General features: G+C 48.1%; 1 protein-coding gene across 5 annotated transcripts in view; it reads right to left on the minus strand.

Annotated features, from left to right (window-relative positions):
* Window positions 1–23,179, minus strand: part of BTD (biotinidase) — a 40,849-nt gene that overhangs the window by 7,218 nt on the left and 10,452 nt on the right. For 4 of the 5 annotated variants that reach the window (XM_086398278.1, XM_086398198.1, XM_086398353.1 and 1 more), the window contains exons 2-3: window positions 10,572–10,842; window positions 5,101–5,250 (exon numbers count right to left, since the gene is read on the minus strand). In XM_086398278.1, the coding sequence (XP_086254404.1) occupies window positions 5,101–5,250; window positions 10,572–10,826 (405 nt within the window). In that variant the 5' untranslated portion in view covers window positions 10,827–10,842. The remainder of the gene's footprint in view (window positions 1–5,100; window positions 5,251–10,571; window positions 10,843–23,179) is intronic. The other variant, XM_086398404.1, reaches the window with a different exon arrangement.

A 23,179-nucleotide genomic window follows, 5' to 3' on the forward strand; every position in this document is an offset into this window, starting at 1 on the left:
GAGCCCAGGCTCCGCAGTCAGAGAAGCCGCTGCAGTGAGGAACCTGCACGCCCTAGAGCCCAGGCTCCACAGTCAGAGAAGCCGCTGCGGTGAGGAGCCTGCACGCCCTAGAGCCCAGGCTCCACAGTCAGAGAAGCCGCTGCGGTGAGGAGCCTGCACGCTGCATTCAGAGAGGAGCCCCTGTTCACTACCACTAGAGAAAACCCACAGCAACGGGACCCAGCACAGCCAAAAACAAAGAAATAAAATTTATATATATCCCCTAAAGGCATTAGAAGGAAGGAAATAATAAAGATGAGAGAGGAAAAAATAAAGATTAAAACAACAACAGAAAAAAATCAATAAAACCAAGACCTGGTCTTTTGAAAGGCTGAACAAAATCAACAAATCTCTAGCCAAGCTCAACAAAAACAAGAGAGAGGACCCCAAATAAACAAAAGAAGGAAAAAGAAGAGATAAAACTGATACCACAGAAATATAAAAGACCGGGAGAAAATACTGTGAACAATTATGTGCTAACAATTTAGACGACTTAGATGAAATGGACAAGTTTCTAGAAACATACAGCCCAGCACAACTGGAGCTAGAAGAAATAGACAATTTGAACAGACCAATCCCAACAAGGGAAACCAAAGACACTCCAGGAAACCACCCTCAGCCTCATACCAAAACCAAAGCCGCTACCAAAAGAGAAGAGTACAGGCCAATACCTTTGATGAATATACATGGAAAAATTCTCAGCAAGATATTAGCAAACTGAATGCAGCAACACATAAGAAAGACCATATACCACAACTGGGCTATTCATCCTAGGGTCACAACCCCGGGTCACAGGATGGTTCAGTGCACGCAAATCAACATGAGATACATCACACCAACCGGAGACAAAAACCACAGAAAGAGCTTTTGATAAAATTCAACATCCATTCATGAAAAAAAACTCTCACCAAAGTAGAGATGAGAGAGAGAGGGAACATATCTCAACATAATAGAAGCTACTTATGACAAACCCACAGCCAATATAACACTCAATGGTGAAAAGCTGAAAGCCTTCCTGCTAAAATCTGGAATAAGACAAAAATGCCCACTCTCACCACTTGTATTCAGCATAGTATTGGAAAGCCCTAGTCACAGCAATGACAAGGAAAAAAAAAAAAGGCATCCACATTGGAAGGGAAGAGGTAAAACTGTCATTTTATGCAGATGACATGATTCTGTTTACTGGAGTGGGCAGCCATTCCCTTCTCCCAGGGATCTTTCCCACCCAGGAATCGAACCCAGGTCTCTTGCATCGCAGGCAGATTCTTTACCTCTGAGCCACCAGGGAAGCCCAATACTATAAAAAAAAAAAAAAAAAAAAACCCTAAAGATCCACACAAAAACTACCAGAACTGATAAACAACTTCAGTCTGGTAGCAGGATACAAGATTAACGTACAGAAATCAGTTGCATTTCTCTACACTGAAAATAAATTATCAAAAAGGAAATGTAAAAAAAAAAAACTCTTTTAAAATTGTTTCAATAAAATAAAAATACTTAGGAATAAACCTGACCAAGGGGTCGGGAAAGACTTATATACTGAGAATTATAAAACATTAAGAAAGAAAACTAGAGATGATTTAAAGAAATGGAAAGATATTCCATGCTCTTAGATTGGAAGAATTAATTTTGTTAAAATGGCCATACTATCCAAAGCCATCTACAGATTTAATGTGATCCCTATCAAATTATTCACATTTTCACAGAACTTGGACAAATAACCCTAAAATTTATATAGAACCATAAAAGACCCAGAATTGTCAAAGCAATACTGAAGAAAAAGAATAAAGCAGGAAGCATGACCCTTCCACACTTTAGACAAGACTACAAAGCTACAGTAATTAAAACAGTGTGGTCTTAGCACAAAAATAAACATGGATCAGTGGAACAGAGAGAGCCTGGAAATAAACCCACATCGCTTCAGTCATCTCCGACTCTGTGCGACCCCACTGACGGCAGCCCACCAGGCTCCCCCGTCCCTGGGATTCTCCAGGCAAGAACACTGGAGTGGGTTGCCATTTCCTTCTCCAATGCATGCAAGTGAAAAGTGAAAGTGAAGTCGCTCAGTCGTGTCTGACTTTAGTGACCCCGTGGACTGCAGCCTACCAGGCTCCTCCATCCACGGGATTTTCCAGGCAAAAGTACTGGAGTGGGGTGCCATTGCCTTCTCTGAAACCCACTTACCTATGGTCAACTAACCTTCGACAAAGGAGGCAAGATATACAACAGAGAAAAGACAGTCTCTTTAGGAAGCAGTGTTGGGGAAGTTAGACAGCCACATGTAAGTAAATCAATGACCTTCACACCATACACAAAGTAAACTCAAAATGGCTTAAAGACTTAAATATAAGACATGACACCATGAAACTCCTAGAAGAGAACGTAGGCAAACATTTCCTGACATGAATTATAAACCAATGTTGTCTTAGGTCAGTCTCCCAAGCTGAGGGAAAAAAAGCAAAGTCAGACAAATGGGACCTAATCAAACAGCTTTTCTACAGCCAAGGACACAATACAAAAAGTCAGCCTACGGACCAGGAGAAAATATTGCCAATGATGTGACAGACGATGGCTCAATTTCCAAAATATACAAACAGCTCATACAATGGAACAAAGAAAACAAGAAAAACCCAATTGAAAAATGGCCAGAAGACCTAAATAGACATTTCTCCAAAGAAGACACATACAGATGGCCAACAGGCACATGAAAAGATGTTCAAGATTGCTAGTTATTAGAGAAAGGCAAATCAAAACTGCAGTGAAGTGCTGCCTCACTCCAGTCAGAATGGCCATCATTAAAAAGTCTACAAACAACTGCTGGAGAGGGTATGGAGAAAGGAGAACGCTGTGGATGGGAATGCAAATTGGCGTGGCCACTGTGGGACACACGATGGAGGTTCCTCAAAAAACCAAAGGGATTTCCCTGGTGGCCCAGTGGTTAAGACTCTGCCTTGCAATGCAGGGAATGCGAGTTTGATCCCTGGTTGAGGAACTAGGATTCCACAGGCCATGGAGCAACTAGTGTGCCATGATTAGTGAGCCCGCGAGCTGCAACTAGAGAGTCTCTGTGCTGCAAGGAAAGGTCCCGCCGGACACAACAAAGATCCCAGGTGCAGCAGTCAAGACCCAGCACAGCCAGGGGACCCAGCAAGCCCACTCCTGGGCGTGCACCTGGAGAAGACTAATCCCAAAAGAGACACACTCCCCCGTGTTCACAGCAGCACTACGCACAATAGCCAAGACGCGGAAGCAACCTAAGCGCCCACCGACTGACAGAGGGATGGAAGACGTGGTGCGCATACACAGCGGGAGGTCACTCAGCCACGAGAATGGAGTAACGCCATGGTCGACAACAGGGGTGGGCTCAGGAGATGATCAGAGTAAGCGAGGTGAGTCAGGAGGAGACAAGCACCACGCGGTATCACTTTGATGCGGAATGTAAAATAGAACTCAAACGAACATATCTATGAAACAGGGCTTCTCGGGTGGCCCAGACGGTAAAGCGTCTGCCTGTAATGCGGGAGACCCGGGTTCCATCCCCAGGTCGGGAAGATCCCCTGGAGAAGGAATTGGCAACACACTTGAGTGTTCTTGCCTGGAAAATCCCACAGATGGAGGAGCCTGGTAGGCGACAGTCCATGGGGTCACAAAGAGTCGGACACAACTGAACGGCTTCACTGGATGACACAGAAACAGGCTCACAGATACAAAGAACAGACTTGCAGGGGCTGGGGAGGTGGGGTGCGGGCTGTGGGAGAGCCGGGGAGTCGGGGTGTGGGCTGCGGGAGAGCCGGGGAGGCGGGGTGTGGGCTGCGGGAGAGATGGGCTGGGAGTTTGAGGTTAGCAGATGGTGGCCGGGGAGGTGGGGTGCGGGCTGGAGGTGGGGTGAGGTCTGCGGCAGAGCCGGGGAGGTGGGGTGCGGGCTGCAGGAGAGCCGGGGAGGCGGGGTGCGGCTGCGGGAGAGCCGGGGAGGCAGGGTGCGGGCTGCAGGAGAGCCAGGGAGGTGGGGTGCGGCTGCGGGAGAGATGGGCTGGGAGTTTGAGATTAGCAGATGGTGGCCGGGGAGGCGGGGTGCAGGCTAGAGGTGGGGTGGGGGCTGCGGGAGAGCCGGGGAGGCGGGGTGCAGCTGCGGGAGAGCAGGGGAGGCGGGGTGTGGGCTGCGGGAGAGATGGGCTGGGAGTTTGAGGTTAGCAGATGCAAACTGCTGTCTATAAAATAGATAGACGAGGTCCTACGATACAGCACAGGGAACCATATTCAACATCCTGTGATAAACCAACACGAGAAAGAACACAAAAAACGCGTACATGTAAGTGAACCACTTTGCTGTACAGCGGAAATTAACACATGGTGAATCAACCGTACATCAACGAAAAAACTTTAAAATAAAAACGACGTCACTATCTGCTGGATGCATAGACAAGAATATATTAATAGTTGGAGGTGCATCCAATCATTTATAGTTTTCTCTAGAAAGCAGGGAAGGATGGGGCATGGGGCGTGCTGAAGTGGACTTGCGTTTTTTTAAGTTTTTACAATAATTTTATTTATTGATTTTTGGTTGTGCCGGGTCTTTGTTCCTGGGAGCCCTTCTCTCCAGCCGCAGTGAGTGGCGGCGGTGTCGGGCTTCTCGTTGCGGGGGCTTCTCTTGCCGTGAAGAGGGGGTTCCGGGGCCGCGGTCCCCGGGCTCCGGAGCACTGGCTCAGAGGTGGAGCCGCTCCGCAGCACCATGGGGTCTTCCTGGACCAGGATCGAGCCTACATCTCCTGCAGCTGGATCCTTTACCACTGAGCCACTGGGGAAGCCCCGCTTCTTTAACTTCTGTTTGGTCTGTTGTTCTAGCATATATTCATGCATTCCTTGGTGATTGAAAACCACAGTGAGCCGCAGGTGAGTAAAGGTCTCGTGGTAGCGGACACTCTCTAACTGTGGGGCACAGGGAGCTTCGGCTTGGTTTTCAGGATCTGAAGGGCTCTGCACGTCCTGGCTCCTGGCCCCTGGCCTGGCCCAGCTCCGTGTGCCTCCTGCCCCCTTAGGAGGGAAGCCAGGCCCCTCACTTACCTCCGTGTCATTGAAGCGGTGGGGCTCCAGGCACGGGTTCCACCTGACTGAGCGGAGAGATGGCATGAAGTCCAAGAACGGGTAAATGGATGTCCTTGTAAAGTTGAATCCGTGGATGCCGTCTTCTGGAAACACTATGATCTGTGCACCCTGTAAGTCAAAACATCAGAGGACAGTCTGTCAGCAGATGCCGGGAAGCAGCCCGCATGCCTCCGACAGCCGTCCTGCAGCTGCTCGGAACCAGGGACCGGAGGGCCAGGGATCTGAGCCTTGGGGGGAACAGTTCACTGGGTCTGACTCTCAGGGAACCGAGACAGTGTCCTCCAGGAACCAGGGACGTGCCTGGAGCTGGTCGGGGGCGGTGGGGACAGGTGAGCCTGGCCGGAGGGAGCGGGGTTAGGAGCCGGGGTGGTGCCCTGGGGGCTGCAGTGGGAACTACAACAGGCCCTGAACGCCATGCTCAACACACACGCTACCAGTAGTCCAGTGGCTTTCAGCCTTCACTGCGCTTTTCCGTCAGGCAGGGGAGCTTCTTAAAACATACTGGCTGTTCCAGGGTGATCCGGCGGCCCGTGCCTAGAGTCTGCTTCTGTTGGCTGTGAGCAGGTGCCGGGGACAGAGTTTGTCTACAGGGCCCCAGGTGACTCTAACGTGCAGCAGAGGTGGGCGCCCCCTGGGCTGGGGGGTCAGGGTCGAGCTGATTTCAGCATAGGAACCAGGACTGGGCTGTAACTTGTGTTTCTCTCCCTGGGAGTTAGGAGACTCCGTTTAGAGCCCTGGGCCCCTTACAGGCCTCTTCACAACTGGGGCAGCCCAGGGGGATGGCAGCCGCCTGAGACAGCCAGAACGGACAGGGCCAGGCCCTTTGCAGCCGCTCTCTTCTTACTGGGCTGAAGGTGCCAAGCCTGGAGCCTCAGCCACGGCGAGTGATGGCAGAGGGCGGCGGGCAGGCACGAGTCATCGAGAGTAACAGGCGATCTGAGTCACTGCTTTCCGGAATGCACTGCACACCCTTATAACTTTTTCCTGGCTATATAAAACCCATGAAAGCTTATTTGTAGAACATTTGGAAAACAGAAATTATAAAGGAAGAATTCCTAAGCCTGTATCATGAAGATAGGAATTGCTAACATCCTGATTTCATTTTTCCCCTCTCTGTCTATGTGTGTGTGTGTGTATAACTGAGACAATAATAAACATACAGTTTTCTATCTTGATGCTCTCACTACAGAACCATCAAGACTACAAAGGTGCCAGGACTTTCCTGGAGGTACAGTGGGTAAGAATCCGCCTGCCCATGCAGGGGACGGGTTAAGTCCCTGGTCTGGGAAGATTCCCTGTGCTGCAGAGCAGCTGAGCCCCAGCACCACGTCGGCTGAGCCCATGCTCCCTGGAGCCTGCAAGCACCAAGTACCCAGCTCGAGTGCTGCAGTCACTGAAACACGAGTGCCTACAGCCCACGCTCTGCAACAAGAGAAGCCACCTTGATGAGAAGCCCGCACACCCACAACGAAGAGTCGGCCCTGCTCACCACAGTTAGAGACAGCCTGTGTGCAGCAGGGAGTCCAGTGCGGCCAGAGGTAAATAAACAAAATTATTTAAAAAAAAAAAAAACTACAAAGACACCTTCAGAAACATCACTTGTATTAGACGCTGGATAATATTTAAGAAGACACCACAGTTTATCCTCTGTTGCTGGACAACTGTGGTGACCATCTGCCTACAGGGTACTCAAGACACTTTCTGGATGAGCACTGTACACAAATCTTTGATTGGAACTCTGGTTATTTCTTTATAAATAAAGCTTTATAAGTATAAAGCTTTATAAGTGAAAATACTGAGAGTCAAACATAGGAAAAAAATTTAAATTCTTAACATACGTTGCCAAATAGCCTTCCAGAAAGATCACAGAAAAATTCACTCCCTCTAGCAGAAAATGCATTCGGTCATCTTACTGCACATTAGAAAGAAAATTATCGCAAACTCAGAAATAAACAAGATGAAGAATGTCTGTCTACGTTCTCTGTATACGTATGTGTTTCCACGATATAGCAGAGTACTGACTGACAAGCGCATTCGAGGATCATTTATCTAGTGAATGTACCATTGTTTGCCTTTGCTGTTTAACAAAACATCACCCTAAAGATGATGATTCATTGCCCTGTAGGACTAAAGAATCCTCCTGCAACGTGGGAAACCTGGGTTAAATCCCTGGGTCGGGAAGATCCCCTAGAGGAGGGCATGGCGACCCACTCCAGTATCCTTTGCCTAGAGAATCCCAGGGGCAGAGGAGCCTGGCGGGCTACAGTCCGTGGGGTTGCAGAGTCGGACATGACTGAGCAAGTAAGCACAGCACGGCACAGGGCAGCACGAGCCACTTTTGTATCCATTAGCAGATTCATTTCCACATTCATTTGACTGATGGATACACTCACATCTCTTCCTCAAATTCTCTTTTGAGCCAGCTTTACCACCTCACTGGTTCCTTGGCTAATTAATGAGTTAAATAAAACCTTTGACACATGTCCATTCTTCTCTATGTGTAAGAGTCACGTTTCTAACGTTTTGCAAATTATACTTGGACAAATGTTTTTCCTCTATTAAAAACTAAAGCTTTGAAAGCACTGAATGGTTACCTGTGGAAAGTAACAGTTATGTATACCTATTAATATTAAATTGCATTTCCTAACTACATGCCTGCCAGGAATGAGGACTCAGACTGGAGCAGAGGCAGAACTCGGGGTCTGATGCCTTCTAGGAAGCACTCTGCATGCCTGACAAAGGGCTTGAGCAGTTTCCTGATAGACCAGTAGCCCAAGAACTCCTGAGGAATTCCGAGTGCCAACCCAGGTGAGCTCCCAGCCTGATATCTTGAAGCATGACTCCTTTTCTTCCCTGTAAATGCCTCTGTCAAGAGAGAACTTGTTGGCCTGCAGGAACCTCTGCCCTTATAGCACGTTTGATACAAAACTTTGACACACACTTGACATCAACCTGTCTTAGAGGTGACTTTAACACACATAACCATGTAGGGGAGCTAAGATGTCTGTAAGTCCTAAAAATGACCAGATCAACGGCTTCATCACTGCTCCTGGACCACAAGTAGAGATGCAATGATGTCTGCAGCCAGTGTATGTTTAATAAAAACGTGTTACATGTTTCATTTGGGGGCAGGTGATGAAAAGGCAGGGATACTGCAGTCACGGTCTCTGGGTTTCAGTGCGGCATCTGCCGAATGTCTCAGCATGGTTTTGTGGACAGGATGGAGGGAAAGGGGGTGACATTTCAGCACGGTGCAAGCCAACGCCCCCGTGCAGAGAATGGATCTGTGTCAGGAGAAGGCCTGAGCGCATGGCCTGGGATGTCTTTACACCGACTTCAGGGCAGACTGAAACAAGCTGTGTCCAGGAGGTGTGAATGACGTGAGTGATGGTAACTGCTACGCAGGACGCCCGTATGGATCCCCAAATAGCCCAACAGGCTGGAACGATGAAATTTAATGGCATCAATGGGAGGCTTTGCTATCAGATTAAATCAATTAACCTTACACGATGGCACGGCCTTGGCAGTGTGTATGTCTGTGCGAAAAGGGCTCGGGGGCTGCAACTGACAGCAAGTGCCTGGCAAGCCCACAGCGAGATGTAACTGTGAAAAGCTTTTCGTCTGGGGACAACACTTAGACTGAGAATGGAGACAGGTCTGCTCTGCTCTGTCCTCAACAGAGCTGTGCGCAGTTCAGGGTATGGGGTAACCCAGAAAGCCTTGAGGGAAGGGCTGGAACCGCCCCTGTCCAGGAGCTGCGGATGGGCCTGGGGACAGATCCCGATGCACCTGGGGAGAGATCCTGATGGGCCTGGGGACAGATCCCAATGGGCCTGGGGACAGATCCTGATGGGCCTGGGGAGACATCCTGACGGGCCTGGGGAGAGATCCTGACGGGCCTGGGGGAAGATCCCGATGGGCCTGGGGACAGATCCCGATGGGCCTGGGAGAGACCCCCAATGGGCCTGGGGAGAGATCCCGGCCGTGACAGCCAGGCTGCGCTCTGGGGGAGGCAGCGTGGGTTGCGGGGGGGGGTTCAGTCTGTCCTGTTGGGCTCGGAGGACAGGGCGATGGGCGGCAGTGGCAGGGAGGCTGACTGTCGCTCACGGAAAGAAAGCTCTTTCCCAGGAGTTCCCACCGTCCTCAAGTGGACGGGGAGCCCTGGGCTCTGGAGGCGTCCAGGGCTGGGCATCGGGTTGGGAACAGAGGAGGAGGGTCACCCATCAGAAGCAGGAGGACGCGGCCTCTAGGTGCCCTTCCAACATCAGTGTGCTCCACGTACCTGCGCTACAGGCCGCATGTCAGAACGTGGCCGGGCAGGGCTGGCCTCCCTGCGCAGGGGTGGGGGGCTGCTTGGGCAGGTGGTCTGCCCCCGACCTCACAGGCACGGGCCTCTGCCCCCAGAGGGTCCCCGCCTGTCCCCAAGAGTGGGGCATCCTTCAGCAGCCCCGCTGGCCCTTCCCCCCGGCCCTCCCTCCAGTTGGTCCCGCTCCGTCCCCGGCACAGAGGCGGCACCAGTCCACTCTGTCCGCTGGGCTCGGTTCTGTCTGGACCGGGCCCTCGGGCTGCTCGGGGTCCAGCACAGGGACCAGCAATGAGCCCCCCGCATCGTCGGGAGGCAGCAAACCCGCTCCGGGGTGGCTCCCTGGTTCAGTTAGACTCTGAAAGCCTCCAAGAGCGGGAGCGGCCAGCGGGCAGGCAGCTTTGCAGTGTTTCTGCACCTTCTTCCTACCGGGGGTGCCTTAAAGAAAGCCAAGGCCCCCGCCTGCACCCCAGCCCACTCTGTGGGCATGGGAGCCACCAGACACCCAGTTGGTTTAGCAGGCCCCACGTGTGATAACCAGGGGCCTGGCCCGGCATGTCCCCCAGGCTGGAGGGGAAGCATCACCTGGGGATCTTACAAAATAATAGATTCTGACTCTGCAGGTCTAGGACGGGGCCCTGTGTTCTGCATTTCTCACGGGCTCTGGTGGGCAGGCTGATGCTGCTGGTCTGCAGACCGCCCTCTGAGTAGCGGGCCTCTAGCCCCCTGATGCAGCTCAGTCCTGAGTATTCTTTGGAAGGACTGATGCTGAAGCTGAAACTCCAATACTTTGGCCACCTGATGTGAAGAACTGACTCAATGAAAAAGACCCCGATGCTGGGAAAGACTGAAGGCGGGAGGAGAAGGAGATGACAGAGGATGAGATAATTGGATGGCATCACCGATTCAATGGACATGAGTTTGGGTGGACTCCAGGAGTTGGTGAGGGACAGGGAGGCCCGGTGTGCTGCAGTCCATGGGGTTGCAAAGAGTCGGACATGACTGAGCAACTCTACTGAACTGAGCCACCTAATTCCTTCAGCTCAGCGCTCTGGGTCTGATTTCGCAGAGGGGCTGCAGGGGACCACCGACCCGGGGCCAGCCCGCCCTGCTGAGCACGCCTTGCCTTTCGGGCCGCAGTTGTCACTTGCTGCTCGTAGACGTCGAGGTTCCGATGCATGAGCTCCAAGGCTTGCTCCCGGCTGGTGAGGGCCAGCGGGTCGGGACTCAGGAAGGATGGGTGCTCGTACACAGCGGCCACGTAGTGGGAGGCCTGGTGGGGCTCAGCCGGACAGCCCTCCTCGGCCAGGCCCCCCGGGACGGCCACAGCCACGCAGCAGCTGCACAGGAGAAGGGCCAGCTGCCGGCCGGCTCTGGACATGGCGCCGCTCGTCAGTCTAGAAGGGGAAGGGGTGAGGAGAGGACAGCTGAAGCCAGGATCCTGCCAGGACTGGGGCTTCCGCAGATGCGATTCGTTATTCCCGGCAACTAGACGTACCCGCCAGGACGCTGAAACTCAAAGGCTTTACTTCACGTTCCTAATAAAAGGGTGTGCGATTCTCTCCAAACATGGAGCGAGGGCCCCTTAATAAAACGGCTCACTGTGTTAACCGTCTGGATCAGAACATTTCCAAAACAGACCCAGTGTTGGCCACGATTGTTTCCCCAGCAGGACTCTTCTAGCTGCAGGCTTCAGATTTAGGCAATAATAACTAGTCTAATGGTTTTACATCATTCTGTGACGTACCCCCTCACCCCACAGCCTGCCCTCCATGTGCACGCTCACGCTGCAGGTCAACCGTCCAGACCGGCTGTGATGGCTGTGGTCCTCTAAGTACAGCTCGGCTACCCTGGCCATAAAACCTGAGGCATCACAACCCTCCCTGCCTTTCTTTGGTTGGGAGTGAATATCTATATACTTCTATAAAGGCTTACACATAAGCCTCCCCTTAGCCAGCACAACAGTCTTTAACTTGGTGCAGAGAAACTGCCGACTTAAATTCTACTTAAATGTCAGTTTACAGACGGGCTAAAAGAAGTCTGCCATCACAGCATGGCTCCCCTCACCCCTCCTTGAACTTGAGAATTGCCATCATACACTGCGACTTTTTCTACTCCTGTCTCTGGGATTTCCAAAACTCCTGGTTTTTTTTTTTTTTTTTTTTTTTTTAAAAGCATACTCATTTGGAAATTAAAATCCTTCAGCAGTAATAAAATGCAACTTTTTGAAAATAAATGAGAATTTTCTGGAAAGGAAACTCAGCTTTCTAGCTCTTACTGTAAGAGATTAGAAGTAAATCATATCACTTACAATGACACTTCTGTGTGTGCCTTTTTCCCCCAAGAACAGGAATTTTAATATTTAATAGTTATCTGTCACTGGGCGTTTTTACACACAGTTCTGCCTTGAAAATCGACCTGGTCTGGCAGCCAAAGCCCCTCCCCTGGCACACAGATTTGCCGGGTGGTGCCAAGGCCGGGCCCCCTGCTCTCTGGAGATGTACCCAGGCTGACCAACCACCCAGGAATCCAGCTAAACATCAAGACAGCAGAAACAGATCAAGAAACCATATTCTGCTCCTTAATGAGAAAATGACGTCCCGCCCAAGTCGGACTCAGAGGCCCTGTGCTTGCTTTCCAAAACCAGACTCTCCAGGCGCCACAAATTTCTTTTTCTTGCAAAAGTTCCAAAAATAAAAACAACTCTAACTATTTTCAGGAGCAGCCCGGGCTCCGGGTGCTCCGTCAGAACCCGCACGGACTCAGAGACTGCTCCGGCCAGGCAGGCGGCCCCTTCCCCTGCCCCAGCGGCCCCTCGCAAACTGCCCCTCCTTCCCTGGGGAATAAAGGGTCCACCCAAACGCCAGGCCCCGGGGCGCTGCCGTGTCAGGAGGTCAGAACAAGGGGCCTTTGAGCCCGCGGTCAGGAGCTTTTGAGCAGAAACAGAAGTGCAATTGATAAGCTTTCTTACTTGAGTTTTCTTTCTGAAGACCAGCAAGGAATAATTTTTGAAGTCTCAAAATCTGTTTAACATTCCAGCTCTGATTTCAGGACGATGATAATGGAGAGTGGTTTGAGGGGGGATACATTCATCTTCAAAGTCACATTCGCAATGTAAGGCCGTGGCCTCCCTGAGTGAGTGAGTGAGTGAAAGTCGCTAGTCGTGTCCGACTCTTTGCGACCCCATGGACTATAGGGTCCATGGAATTCTCCAGGCCAGAATACCAGAGTGGGTAGCCTTTCCCTTCTCCAGGGGATCTTCCCAACCCAGGGACTGAACCCAGGTCTCTCCCTAAGAGGGAGGAAAACGAGGCCCATGATGGGGGTGCGTGTGGGGCAGATGACCCGGGGCCGGGTGCGTGCAGGTCAGGAGGCCCTGGAGCAATGGCGCTGTTTGCAGGCCCTGCTTTCTCAGCTAAGAGCTGCCCACCACTGATGTGGGGACGCAGAACCTTTGTTTACGTCTCAGGGACTGCAATCTGGCAAAGCAAGGAACTCGCGGAAATGGCACGGAATCACCTTTCTTTCTATTTTGAGAAAATAAATTTAGATTCTTTACAAAAGGTGCCATCATTTCTGCGTGAACAGAGGTCAGTCAGGAATGAGCGGTTAGGCAGATTCAGCCAGGTAGTCACGCTCCAAAGGAAGTAAGCCTACTGAGGCAGCAGAGAATGAGTCATTCAAGTAAAAATAGGCACCACAGCGTCCCTGCTGCAAAGCGGTGCCACTGCAGACGTTTTAACCGAATTCTTCATGTGGCAGGAGCTCTGAAAGGCAGGGCTGGGGGGCGGCCAGGATGCGAGGGGGCCCGGAGTTGGCTCGGGAGCCATGCCCGTGGCTGAGGGGTGGGGGGCTTCCCGGGAATACCAGGGCCCTAGAGTCAGGAGGTTTCTGGCAGCCCAGCAACTGACCCCCCTGCAGAGCTGGGCAGGGCCTGGACCCTGAACACAGAGGTGGCTGGAGGCCTGTGTTCAGTCTGAAGAGTGAGCTACGAGCCTCCTTCCATCATAGGTATTTGACGTGAGATGAGACTCCAAGAAAGGCCCGGCGTGGAGGCGTCACTGAAGCGACACCTGACTCCCACCCCCTGCTTCCTGTGCCCCCCTGAGCCGGCAGGGAGATGGCAGGGCTGGCGGACACTCATTTCAATGTCCACGTGACGCCTGCCCGTGCCAGATGCAGGCGCTGGCCTCAAGGACCCAGTGGTGAAGGTTCCCAGCCCTTCCGAGTGGACCACCCCCCACCACGTATCTGCCACAATGCACATAGAGGGTCCCTCACTCGTGACTTTATGATGCTGTGAAAGCTGTATGCTTTTAGCAGAAACCGTGCTTAGGACTCAGAATGGGGGCCTGCCTAGTGACCCTCTCTCAGCCTGCACGTGGCAGACTGGACCCTAAGATCACGAGGCTGAACAACCCGCACTCTGACAACCATCTAGCCCCACACCTCGTGCTGTTTCTCCTTTCCAGTAGGTGTTCCAGAAATCCCGTGAGACTTCCACCCTTTATGACAAACCAGGCCTGGGGTTAGAGGGTTCTGCCCACCTGCAGACTACTGTGAGTGCTCTGGGCACAGCAGGTGGGCTGGGCGTGCTGAGTGCACTTTCTACCTTCAAATCTTTCAACTGATGATGAGTTTATTGGGACATTAATCCCACCGCTATTGCCCTGCTGACCGTACTTCATGCAGCAGCTGGCAATAAGTAGGAAGGAAAGATAGAGACAGGGGAGAGGGCAGGGAGGGCCGGCGGTGGGGGTGGGGGCAAGTTTTAAATCAGGAAGGGCTCAAAGAGACCCTGGTATCTGAAGAAAGTGCGAGACGAGGGCTGTGGACTCCTGGTGGGGAAAGGGCTCCAGGCAGAGGGCTGCTTGGTTACAAGGGCCAAGTGGGGGCTTCGGGGATGGCTCGAGAAACAGCCAGGAGAGCAGAGGGCTGGGAGGTGGCGGAAAATGAAGTCAGAGGGCGGCAACGGGCAGCTCCCCCAGTGGTTCCCCCTCTCCTCCGGCCCCTTCTCCACGGAGATCCAGGTAGAGCCTGAGCGCTCAGAGCCGTTCCTCTGTTCAGAATCTCCCGGTGACTCCCAGGCGCCCCCACAGGGAGGGTCAGAGCACTCACGGTCCCGACAGGGAACGGCGGCCGGGGTGGAGGGACTCCTTCACGCCAGCATCCTCACCTGCCCACTGCCTACAGAAGCCTCTGCTTCTCATTTCATAAGGAAGCATGCTCCTTGGATGCTCATTCTGCTTGGGAAAGTTCCTGCGATCCATGAGGGAAAGCAATCAAAGCCTTAAATCATGATATGGAAATCGATTTTGTGGAAATTTGGTAACACGTCCATCACGAGATATTTTTACACACAAGGAACTTGGATTTTCCATCTCGCTACATGAGTCACTTTGATAATTACCTGTGTTTCCTTCCTAGCCTTGCTATTACAGTAGTGTCTTTTGCAATAAAATGAAAGGATTATTATGAAGGTATTCTTAATAAGATAATTTCAGAGGTGGGTATACACCTTTAAAATTTTATATTTAGATGTCCTGATTGTTTTAATAAAAGAGCTTGTCACTTTTCACTTGCCGGGGAGAATAACAGCCCCCTTATTGGGAAAGAGGCAGGAAGAGTTGGCAGAGGAAATGTTACATCCTGTGGAACAAAGCGGGACCAGATAAGTTATTAGGAACGTGTGGAATACACCTCTGCATGTGTCCGACAGGACTCCAAGAAAAACACTGTGAAGCTCTAAATAGTTTTAAACCCATTCTCATGAATTTTGTGATTTCCATAAGTCCTTTCACATAAGTAAGTACGAGCATCTTGTAAGTCAGACAGGAGAAATATGATATCCCTTATATGCAAAATCTAAAAAGAAATGATACAAATGAATTTATTTACAAAACAGCAACATACTAACAAACTATGAGAACTCATGGTTGCGGGGGATGGGAGTGGGAGGATGGAGGGAAGGGACAGTTAGGGAGTTTGGGATGGACATGGACACACTGCTGTATTTTAAACGGAGAACCAATAAGGACCTACTGTAGGGCACAGGGAACTCTGCTCCATGTTATGTGGCAGCCTGGATGGGAGGGGAGTTTGGGGGAGAAGGGATACATGTATGTGTACGGCTGAGTCCCTTTGCTGTCCACCTGAAACCATCACAACATTGCTAATTAGCTATATTCCAATAGAAAATTTAAAAAAATTTTTTTCTAAAGAAATCAGCCTATGGCTGATTCATGTTGAGGTTTGACAGAAAACAGCAAAATTCTATAAAGCAATTATCTTTCCATTAAAAAAAGAAAAAAAGAAAGAGTGCCCCTCTCCATCTAATTTATATAATCTGAATTTAAAGAAACCCCAAGGAAGCCCCCTCCTCTCGAGCAATGTAAAGCCCCACGGCGTTGGAGCCCAGTTTCCTGCGAATTTCCGCCACCAAGACTCCGGTGCTTCAGGGGGCCGCGGAGGGTGGTGCTGGGGTTCAAGGCTGAATTCACACGGGACAGTGAGTAAGTTACCAGGCACTGCAGGCTGAACTGGTAGGTCGTGATTTCCCTTAAAAAACAGCCCAGCTGTTCTCACCAAACAAGAGGGGGACACACAGGAGTGTGACCACGGCCAGGCCTTGGGCTGGCACCTCCTTCTGTCCACTGCAGTCACTTCTCGTGGAACGCCCGATGAGCAATCACAGATCACTTGAACTGAAATAGGGCCACCTTTCTTTTCCTCAAATGGGATATTATCTCTATACTTGAAGACAAAGCCGCCCCGAGACGCGCGGGTGTTGAATGAATGGAAGAAAGCTCTTTGTTTGTTTTTCACTCTTGTGCAGAGAAGAGGGCCCGTGAGGCTGAGCCTCCAGGTCTGCAGCTGCCACCCTGTGGGCAAACTGGGTACCACTGTCAGCGCGAATGCCACAACAGTGGTCCTTCTTAAGAAGTAAACAGGTGTTTTTCCCCCTCCTTTCCTTCTCCCTTTCATTTCTAACATTTCACCTATCTCGTTTACAGTGAAAAAACTAGAAAGCATTTGATTTTCCAACACTGGGGTCTCGTGAAAGCTATTTTTTTTTCACTTTGTCATGTTCCTAGGACCTATTGCTTCCTCTGTATTCACAGGTGCTAAGCTAGCTGTGATTTCTAACAGCTGTGAGTGGGTGTGCACAGCAACACAGCCCACGGCAGACGCACAGGACTGTTCACAGGGAAATCTGGTCGGGGTAAAGCTCTACAGGGCCTCTCTTGTACGGGCGCGGCCTTGCGTTTCACATCCATGCTAACACTTTCAAACCACTTTAACATCCACTGTTTCATTTTATCTTCCTGTCACACAAAGCAAGAAAAGCAGATGGTAAAACGCCACTCTCCTGGTGAGGGAGTCCTCCAGGACCAGTTAGTGGTGACAATAGAGAAAGCAGTTCTCCTGGCTCCTGGTCCAGCCCTCCCAGCACACATTCAAGACAAGGATAGTTTATCAGAACTTCAAAGACCACGGTAGTGTCTTCAATGCAGCTGCAGCAGAATTCGACAGAAATTCACAGCACCCTCCCATGAGTATGGGTTGTCAGACCAGAGCAGGGGTTCTCAAACGTGGGCCTGATGCTGGGACACCCGCAGGGCTTGAGCACGGAGCTCCGAGGACCCTGTTCCTGGGAGTTTTAACTCAGAAGCTCTGGGGTAGGGTCCGAGAATATGCATTTTTCTAACAAGTTCCTGGGTGATGGTGGAGCTGATGCTCCCAGCCTGGGTCACCAGGAGAACCACTGGGCTGGAGGGTAAAGGCAGGTCCATTGTGTCTCTGTCTTCTGCTCACGTCAAAGAAAAATGTGAGCCAGAACCATCACCTTTGTCTCTCAGGAGCCTCTCCAACAGGGCTGAGAGAACGTGGGCAGATTTCAGAGCGTTTCCACTATTTTACTGAAAATGAGCAGCGAAGTAAACTACCAAATTGGAGGTGGGAGGGGTCCCCAGAACAATCTGACCCAGGTCAGTTAAATAATTCAGTGCTTGTTTTTGCCTCAAAAGGAATATCACAGTAGAACCAGATTGTTGCTGATTTTCATATGTTTAAAGTCCCTGATTTTAAAAGAATAAAACAGGGGTAATAGATAGATACTCCATTCAGTAATTTCATAAGATGAATAAGAAATATGTAGAAATACAATAAAATAAATGACATATTTATAAATTTTAATTTTTAATTTAAAAAATTTGTAAATAGTATACATTCATAAATAAATAGATAATCTGAAAAATCTTCCAGCTATATTCTGCAAAAATGTACCGGATTTCTTTTCAAAAATTTATCTGAAATCTTAGGGAGCCAAAAATGAATTGCTGAGAGCTCTTCAACTGTGGTTCATAGACCTTGGATAAGGGAGCAGGGCGAGCTCGGAGCAGCTGTGCGTCCTCACTCTCCGCGGGTCTTGGGCCAGAGGAACAGTGCGGGCGGTTGTGGCGACCCTGCTCTTCTGGGACATCTATGACTTCCGGCTGGGCTTCACCTTCCCAGCCTTCCAGAACTGTCATCAAGGTCTCTGAAATAAGCCTCCATGGTGTCAGCAAAGAACTGTCTTTCAAAGCCCTTGAGAAGCTCCGCCCCCCCCGCCCCCCGCCCATTTCTGTATTGGACTACCTTCAATCAGAGTGGTCAGAAGAAGCACCTTTTAGAGAATAAGGCCCTGAAGGCTGGACGTGGAGAAACACAAGCAGTAGACAGAAAGCACGATGCTCTAGAACCACAGGTCAAATATTCAGGGAAGATGTGCTCAGAAGTGGGCACAATGGAACGGCTCTTCATGAATTAAGCGTATGGTGGACACGATATCCCTAAGGCAAGACAGGCCAAAGATCAGGACCTCAAGGCTTGTCACTCCCGTGCTGGCGAGGGAGACACCCACGTCACAGGACCAACAGGATGGTGGGGATGCCCTGGATGCAGGCAGCGGAGAACAATGGAAACCACGGTCCCCAAGTCAAAAGAACAATCCCTAATTGGACAGTCCAGAAACACTGAGAATGGATGACAGTAGGAAGAGTAAATGAAACAACAAAAAAAGCTAAAGCAAAACAAAGCACTAGAGAAAACCTGCCAAAGGCCACCTCCTCCTACGGAGGGTGCATGAAGCATATACGGGAGGGGCACAGCTACGCTCCCCAAGAGAGGAGCAGCGACAAGCAGGCAAGTGGGTCCACGTGCTGTCAGTCCTGAGTCCTGGTGGACGATGCCTTCAGCACAAGCGTGGTGGCAAGATGTAGGTGACCCACCGCCAAGCAGAGCGCAGCACACAGTCCTGGGTGAGAGTGACCGTCTCACGTGCGTGGCAGAGAACTGGTTACCATCTCTGCTTTTGTTCTCCTGGAGGCGCTGAGCATGCCAGGCTTTGAATAGACTGGGCATTTTTTGTGTGCCTTTTCCCCTCTGGCAAGGGTCCCAGCTCAGCCATGACTACATCCTGGTACTAAAGCAAGTCCCATTGCCCTGGGCCATGCAGAGCATCTGAGGGCAGACGCCTGACTGACTGCTGCAGCTTTCCCAGTTGGGGAACTTTGGCCCAAGTTCCCCAAGCTCATAGGTGCGACATTCCTCAGCACTCAGGGCGAAGCAGTGGAATACAGCCTGGCTCTTTTGGGAAAGAGGCTACTCCTAAACTTGAAAGGGACCAACATCTAGAACCAGGATTCAATTCAAATTAATTCTGTCCAAAGGCCTACACTCTTTTCATGCCACCACACTCAGAATAACAAGAGGAAAAGTTTGACTGAATAAGTGATATTGGGATGACTGAATAACAATTTGGAAATAAGTTTAAACTTACACCATACACAAAAACAAACTCAAAATCAAGAGTTAAATATTAAATGTTAAGAAAGCTAGAATAAATTATAATTGGGTATCAGAGGTTTGATGAAACAACGGTCTAAAATCTGAAGCAGTTAAAACAATAAAAGAAACAGATCAATAAATTAAAGTTTAGATGCAAAATTGAACCTCAAGATAACACTTACAACTAGGCGAGGAACAAGAACAGATGTAAAGAAGAAAACAAATCATAAACGAACACTCTGAAAGACTCTGAACTTACGTACAAAATAAACATTAACTTGTACTATTTTAAAATACTAAATTTGGACAAATAAACTAGTAAAGTAATAATAAGTAGTAATTTCTTATTGGGAAAAAAAGTTTGACAGTTTGTATTATAAGTCACAAAAGTATGCTTCCGGGATTTGATCTTAGGAAGTCATTTAAGTAAGAAGAAAGTCAGTTGAAATGACAGCATACTATGGAAGTAAAGAATATGGGCTTTTGAGTTTTAAAATATCTGATCTGAAATCCTGGCTCTGGGACCTTCCTAGTGGTCCACTAGTTAGGACTTTGCGCTTTCACTGCTGAGGGGCCCAGGTTTGATCCCTGGTGGGGGCATTAAGATTCCACAAGTCATGCAGTGCAGCCAAAATAAATAAATAGAGTAATTAAATTCTTTAAAAAGGATCCTATAAGAAAAGCAAACTAAGATTATTCACTAGCAAGTTGCCACAAAGCACATAAACATTGTAACCAAATATCTCGCCATAAATGAAAAAGCCCCAAACAATTGGTTTATAAGACAAACACACAAAAAAAGACCAAACACAAAATCATTTTTAAAAGGAAGGAAAAAGAGAGGCAGGGCAGGGGTGGAGGGGTAGAGAAAGGAGAAGAGAGAGGAGGGGGAGGAGAAGGCAGAGGGGGGGAAATGAAATGTTATTTGGTAGAACTTAATTGGAGGAGGAAATGGCAACCCACTCCAGTGTTCCTGCCTGGAGAATCCCAGGGAGGGCAGGGCCTGGTGGGCTGCCGTCTATGGGGTCACACAGAGTCGGACAAGACTGAAGCGACTTAGCAGCAAGAGAGAAGGAAAAACAAACACCATCAAATAAATTAAGGCACACTTCCAGTTACAAAATAAGTCCTGGGATGTAATGTACAGCATGGTGACTATAGTTTATAATACTGTATTGCATATCTGAATGTTGCTAAGAAAGTAAATCATAAAAAATGCTCATCATAAAAAATATTTTCAACTATGTGTGGTGACTGTGGTGATCATTTAGTAATGTACCCAGATATCAAGTCATGATGCTGTACACCTGAAACTAACATAATTTTACATGTCAATTACACCTCAATTTAAAAAATGAACTTAAAAAAAAAAAAAGAAACGAAAGCAAGTACAGAACAGCACAAAGAATCTGATGACGCTGTAAATAATATACGTGACAAGGGGTCAAGAATGAGAAAGTGAACAACGTGAATGGAAATGTAGAATTGAAAAGGAGTCTAGAGGAAATGACAGATAGGGAGGGCTGGTGAATGAGAGCCAACATATACACAATTGGGAAACCCATAAAAGAAAAGGGAAATAAATGTGCCGTGGAGACACCCTTCCCTTGAATGCAGGTAGAAGCTATGCTTTGCTTCCAGTCAACAGAACATGACAAAGGTGAATGGATTTCACATGTAATTAAAATCTCAAATCAGCTAATTCTGAGTTCTTTAAGAGATTATCCTGAGTGGGCCTGACCTAATCAGGTAAAGGACTTTGAAAAAGGAACTGGTGTCTTCCCTGGAGTCAGACACTTTCTCTTCTCCTGTCCTTGAAGAAGAAAGCTACCAGGACTTCTACTATTGCAAGGAAATTATTCTTCTAAACACCAGTTGAGCTTGGAAGAGGACTCAGCCTTGGATGAGACTGTGAACCCAGCTGACATCTTCACTGTGCCCTTGGGAGGTCCTGCTCAAAGGGTGCAGTTAAGCTTGCTCAGACGCCTTGACCACTGAAACTGTGAGATAATAAATATGCTGTGTTTTAAGTTACTAAATGTGTGGTAAGTTGTTACACATAGATAATACATAATGATACAATAACAGATAATAGATAATGGAAGACGAACATTATTTAAAGATGTAATTGAAGAAAACTTTCCAGAAAGAAAAGCAGATTTGAACTTACATATTGAAAGGACACACCAAAACTCAGGAAGGAAAGAAACAGAATCTCAACACCAGTACATCGTCTAGTAAGATTCCTAACCTTCAAAGACAAAGTGGGAATCACTTGGAAAGCCGAGTAAAATGATCAAGGGCATTTATAAGAGCACAAAATCAGGCACTCCTCAGACTTCGCCACAATAACGTCAATGCTAGTAAACCCTACATAGAGTCCTTCTGAAGAAGAAAATATGAACCAGGAGTTTTCTTCTATGCCAAACTGTGTTTGAAGTATAGAAATAAGAGATAATAGACTGGACAATGCAAGAACTCAGGGAATATTATTTTTATCAGTCTTTCTTGAAAAAATACACATAGGATAAACTGCCAACCAAGAGGTGATTTTAAAAATATGGCAAATAAACTGACAATAATCCTTTAATAGGACAGCTGGATCCAGAGACTGGATTGAACTCAGGTTCTATCCTTTGGGGATGACTATGCATGGTAGTATGTTCTTTTGGCATGAGACGTGTGTCTGACTCTATTTTTATGATCTTAGAACAAACCATCAGTCCTTAATGCCTTTTTCTATTCATTTAGAATTGCAATGCTGGTAGTCTATTATTTCATTTTCCTTCATTAATTGTAGTGGTTTTTATAAAGAGATATTTTATCTATTATTTGGTTATCTAATGGTACAGTTCATATAGCAAAGACAGGATAAATGCTAGATTCTCTCTCTCAATCTTTTTAAAATCATTTTTCAAGACAAGTAACTTATTATCTGAAGGTGACCAATTTTTTAAAAATATTATAAATTCAAGGATTTGAACATATTTCATGGGTTTTTTCCATTGCAATTATTATCATTATAGAAACTCATCCTTGACTCATAGTAGCCTTTTCGATTCAGCCCTTGATTCCTCTTGACATCACTCTAATAGTTTTTGACACCTTCTTTGTAATTTAACACTAAAAGATGTCCCAAGCTTACTGTATACATTTCCTGGCTCAGAGTTGGAAGTGGCCATTTCTCCAAGAAGTCTTGGGCACAAAAACTGGTTCTTTGAAAGGACTAATGAAATAAACAAGACTGCATCAAGATAGATCAAGGAGAAAAGTAACAAAAACACATGTACATGTACATGAAAAACTAAACAGGAGCACACTTGTGATTACAACAGAGATCACAGAACTGATTACTGGATGCTCTGGTACAAATATGTGTTAAAAGGATATCTGGATGAAAATGCCAATTTTTTTAGGAAAATAAAGCTTGCCAAAACCAAGTTCAAAAAGGATAGGAAAATGAAGCAGACCAATTTCCCAAGAAAAATTAAATTATCAAAGACTCTCTCTAAAAGCACCAATTCTGGTATATTTTTCAGTAGAATTCTCCCAAACATCCAAGTAAAGATACATACTGTATCTTTTTTATACAAACATATTTAAACATAAATATTGTATACAAACTATTCTAAAACTTTTTAAAGGACAGTATAAGTATAACCTTGATACCCAAGCTAGATAAGGATAGTTCAAGACAGGAAAATAACGGTTGACTTTCATTCTTAAACATAAATGCAGGAAGCTTAAATAAAAATAATAGCAAACTTAATTAAGCAATGTTTACATCATGACCAAGTAGGATTTATCAAAGAATGATGAATCATTTAATATGAGAAAGCATATCAACTCAATTCACCACATTAACACATTAAAGGAAATTAAAATGTCACATATCAGTGCTTCTTA

The sequence above is a fragment of the Bos grunniens genome, chromosome 1 (assembly GCF_055505025.1).
Source record: "Bos grunniens cultivar Pamir isolate PY7600 chromosome 1, Bosgru_T2T1.0, whole genome shotgun sequence".
Taxonomy (NCBI): domain Eukaryota; kingdom Metazoa; phylum Chordata; class Mammalia; order Artiodactyla; family Bovidae; genus Bos; species Bos grunniens.